The 3,129-nt window shown below is 67.3% G+C and overlaps 1 protein-coding gene across 1 annotated transcript in view; it reads left to right on the top strand.

The window, feature by feature from the left end:
• The first annotated feature begins 234 nt into the window (after positions 1-234).
• The window catches only part of STK11 (serine/threonine kinase 11), a 5,109-nt gene continuing 2,214 nt past the window's right edge, over positions 235-3,129 (top strand). The window contains exons 1-6 of the mRNA XM_008073614.1: positions 235-328; positions 769-901; positions 975-1,111; positions 1,461-1,588; positions 2,179-2,236; positions 2,852-3,045. Coding sequence (XP_008071805.1) covers positions 243-328; positions 769-901; positions 975-1,111; positions 1,461-1,588; positions 2,179-2,236; positions 2,852-3,045 — 736 coding nt within the window. The 5' untranslated portion in view covers positions 235-242. The remainder of the gene's footprint in view (positions 329-768; positions 902-974; positions 1,112-1,460; positions 1,589-2,178; positions 2,237-2,851; positions 3,046-3,129) is intronic.

The following is a 3,129-nucleotide window of genomic DNA, read 5'->3' as shown; positions in this document are numbered from 1 at the left end:
GTCGAGCTTGCATGGACCTGCACCTGTCTGTGGGGCCCGGGGCTGCCGTTTCTGCGGTGGGTAGCCAGTCCCGGGAAGTGCAAAGCCCACCCTTCCCTCCAGTGGGCTGCCTCCCTCCTGGGGGCCCGGAGCCTCTGGGTTTCTTCCCCCGAGGCACAACCACAGCCAGGGACAGCCTCTGAGGCAGAGGCGGCAGGATGGGCAGGCAGAGCGGCCCTCCGTTTCCTTAGCGGCACACGTATATGGTGATGGAGTACTGTGTATGCGGGATGCAGGAGATGCTGGACAGCGTGCCCGAGAAGCGCTTTCCTGTGTGCCAGGCCCACGGGTGAGTGTGGCCGGCCCCCATCGGAGGGGCATTTGAAGCAGAATTGGGGAAGCTTGGTTTGCGGTATGCACGGCCCAGCGGCCTGCGGTCCCAGGGACCTGAGGCCAGCGGCCCTTTCCCCAGGAAGCTCCTCCTGGGTGCAGGTTTGGTGGCAGCAGTCACGGCTTGTGGCTGCAGGACGGGGCAGAGAGGGAGGAGCTTCCACGTTCAGGCAAGACTGGGGTACAGTGGCCTGTGGCCAGGGAGAGGCAGGCCAGCAGGCGGGCTGGGGTCCCTGCCTCGGGGACCACAGATCTGGGCCCGGGGTGGCTCGGCCCTCTGGTTCCGGGGTCTTTCCTGCCATGCTCATTGCCCAGAGCCCAGGCTGCCTGTTCGCAGAGCCTTCGTCTCCGAGAGCACCTTGTGCCCTGGGCATCCCTGACAACAGGCCGGTCTCACAGGTACTTCCGGCAGCTCATCGATGGCCTGGAGTACCTGCACAGCCAGGGCATCGTGCACAAGGACATCAAGCCCGGGAACCTGCTGCTCACCACGGGTGGCACCCTCAAGATCTCCGACCTGGGCGTGGCCGAGGTAGGTGCGGTTTCCCTGGGGTGGCGCTGGCCCCTCTCGAGCGCTCCCTGAGGGCTGCCTGACCCCGGTGCAGGCTCTGCACCCCTTTGCTGCGGATGACACTTGCCGAACCAGCCAGGGCTCCCCAGCATTCCAGCCGCCTGAGATCGCCAATGGCCTGGACACCTTCTCTGGCTTCAAAGTGGACATCTGGTCGGCTGGGGTCACCCTGTAAGTGACCAGACACCTGCCCTGCCCAGCTCCCGTCAGCACACAGTGTTGAGGAGTGCTGGGGGTACGGGTATGGCCCCGAGTCAGGAGGGACAGCCAGTGGGTATCCCCTCCGCCAGCCGCAGGACCTCACAAGGAAGCCCTGGGGGGAGGGTGGTCCAGGCCTCCCATCCCCCGTGGGTCCAGGGACACCTCCCCTCCTCCCCAGCTTTTGGGTCCCCACCGGCGAGAGATGGCGGCGGCTGGGCTGTCTGGGGTCGCAGGGCCCCGGCTCCAGCTGTGCTGTCCCGAGCCCAGCGGGCTGCGAGTGGGCTGGCCCTGACCACACCTCTCCTTCCCTGGGGCGAAGCTACAACATCACGACAGGCCTGTACCCCTTCGAGGGGGACAACATTTACAAGCTGTTTGAGAACATCGGGAAGGGGGCCTACGCCATCCCGGGCGACTGCGGTCCCCCGCTCTGTGACCTGCTGAAGGGTGAGGCCGGGCCGGGGTTGGAGGGCTGCTGCGTCCCGGGGCCCCGGCACTCCCTGCTCTCGGGCCCTGGGTTCCCCTGAGAAGCCCCGGTCGGCCCTGGGGACTCAGACAGCGTCCCTGAAGCCAGCAGGGCCTCGGCTCCTCCCTGCGATTCCCAGGCAGGGCAGCAGGGGCGCTGGCCCCCGCCGGTCCGCACGCCGCCGGAAGAGGGGCTTGGGAGTCCAAGCAGTAGCCCTGTTTCCAGTTGCGGCAGCTGGCATCTCCCTGTGCCATGTCCCGTGCCCAGCCCGTCTCCCAGGAGGGCGTCCCCCGGAGCACGTCCCTGGGAGCCTAGTCCCCAGAGCATGTTTCCCGGAGAGTGTTCCTGGAGCGTGTCCTCTAGAGCCTGTCCCTGGAGAGTGTCCCCTGGAGTGCCCTGCCAGCCCCCGTGGGAGGCTGCCCAGGCATGTGCCGCCTCTCCGGGCACACGGGCTCCACTCACACTGCCCTGGGCGTCCACTCCCTGATGGACAGAGCCTGGCAGATGGTCGCGCCTGGTGGGGGCCTGGGGCCTGTGCCCGGTGCTGACAGCCCTGCTGGCCTCTCCCCAGGGATGCTTGAGTATGAGCCGGCCAAGAGGTTCTCCATACAGCAGATCCGGCAGCATAGGTGAGCGGCCATCGGCAGAGGGAGGCCTGCAGCAGGCAGTGTGCTTCTCTGCGGGTCCCACCAATGCTGGGGCCCCTTGGGGTCACCCCTGCCCCTCAGTCCCCTGGGGACAGCAGGGCTGAGGCCTCAAGGCAGCTGCCAGGTGCACGTTGGGTGGAGTAGATGCTGGTGTGGGTCTGTGTGGACGTCTGGCGGCACCTGTTGCTAGCCTGGAGAGCCTGTCTGAGCCTAGGGCAAGTGAGGGTGTGTGCTGTCCCGGCCCGGGACCTGGGCGACACACCGGGAACTGCACGGGCTTCTGTGCTGGTGGGCTCGCTCTCCTCCAGGCCTCCCAGCAGCCACGCCTACCCAGGATGCAGCCCGGCACCCACCGGCCTGGGCCCAGCTCCAGGATGGGTGGGGGACGGCAGGCAGGGTTCACAGGCCAACAGCATCCCCAGGCATGGCTCTGGCCTGCCGTCCTGGTGACCTGCCTGCCCTGGAAGACGTACCCGAGCCTAGGTGGTCACAGCCACTCCGTGGTGTAGCTTGAGAATGCGGCAGCACCTGTGGTCGGGCAGCTGGACCACCCTTCATACTGTCCTAACGGACACGGCCACTTCTGGGTGTCGGCAGCTGGTTCCGGAAGAAGCACCCACCAGCCGAGGCACCGGTGCCCATTCCGCCGAGCCCGGACACCAAGGACCGGTGGCGCAGCATGACCGTGGTGCCATACCTGGAGGACCTGCATGGCGCCGACGGGGAGGAGGACGAGGACCTCTTCGACATCGGGGATGACATCATCTACACTCAGGACTTCACGGTGCCTGGTGAGTCGAGGGCCGCGGCAGCGGGCAGCGGGCGGCAAGGGTCCTGCCCTCCTGCTCTGCGGACCCGCCTGGATGCCCGCCGGT

The sequence above is a fragment of the Carlito syrichta genome, unplaced genomic scaffold, assembly GCF_000164805.1.
Source record: "Carlito syrichta isolate Samal-C Ts95f unplaced genomic scaffold, Tarsius_syrichta-2.0.1 Scaffold115715, whole genome shotgun sequence".
NCBI lineage: Eukaryota > Metazoa > Chordata > Mammalia > Primates > Tarsiidae > Carlito > Carlito syrichta.
This window is presented reverse-complemented; position numbering and strand designations above follow the sequence as displayed.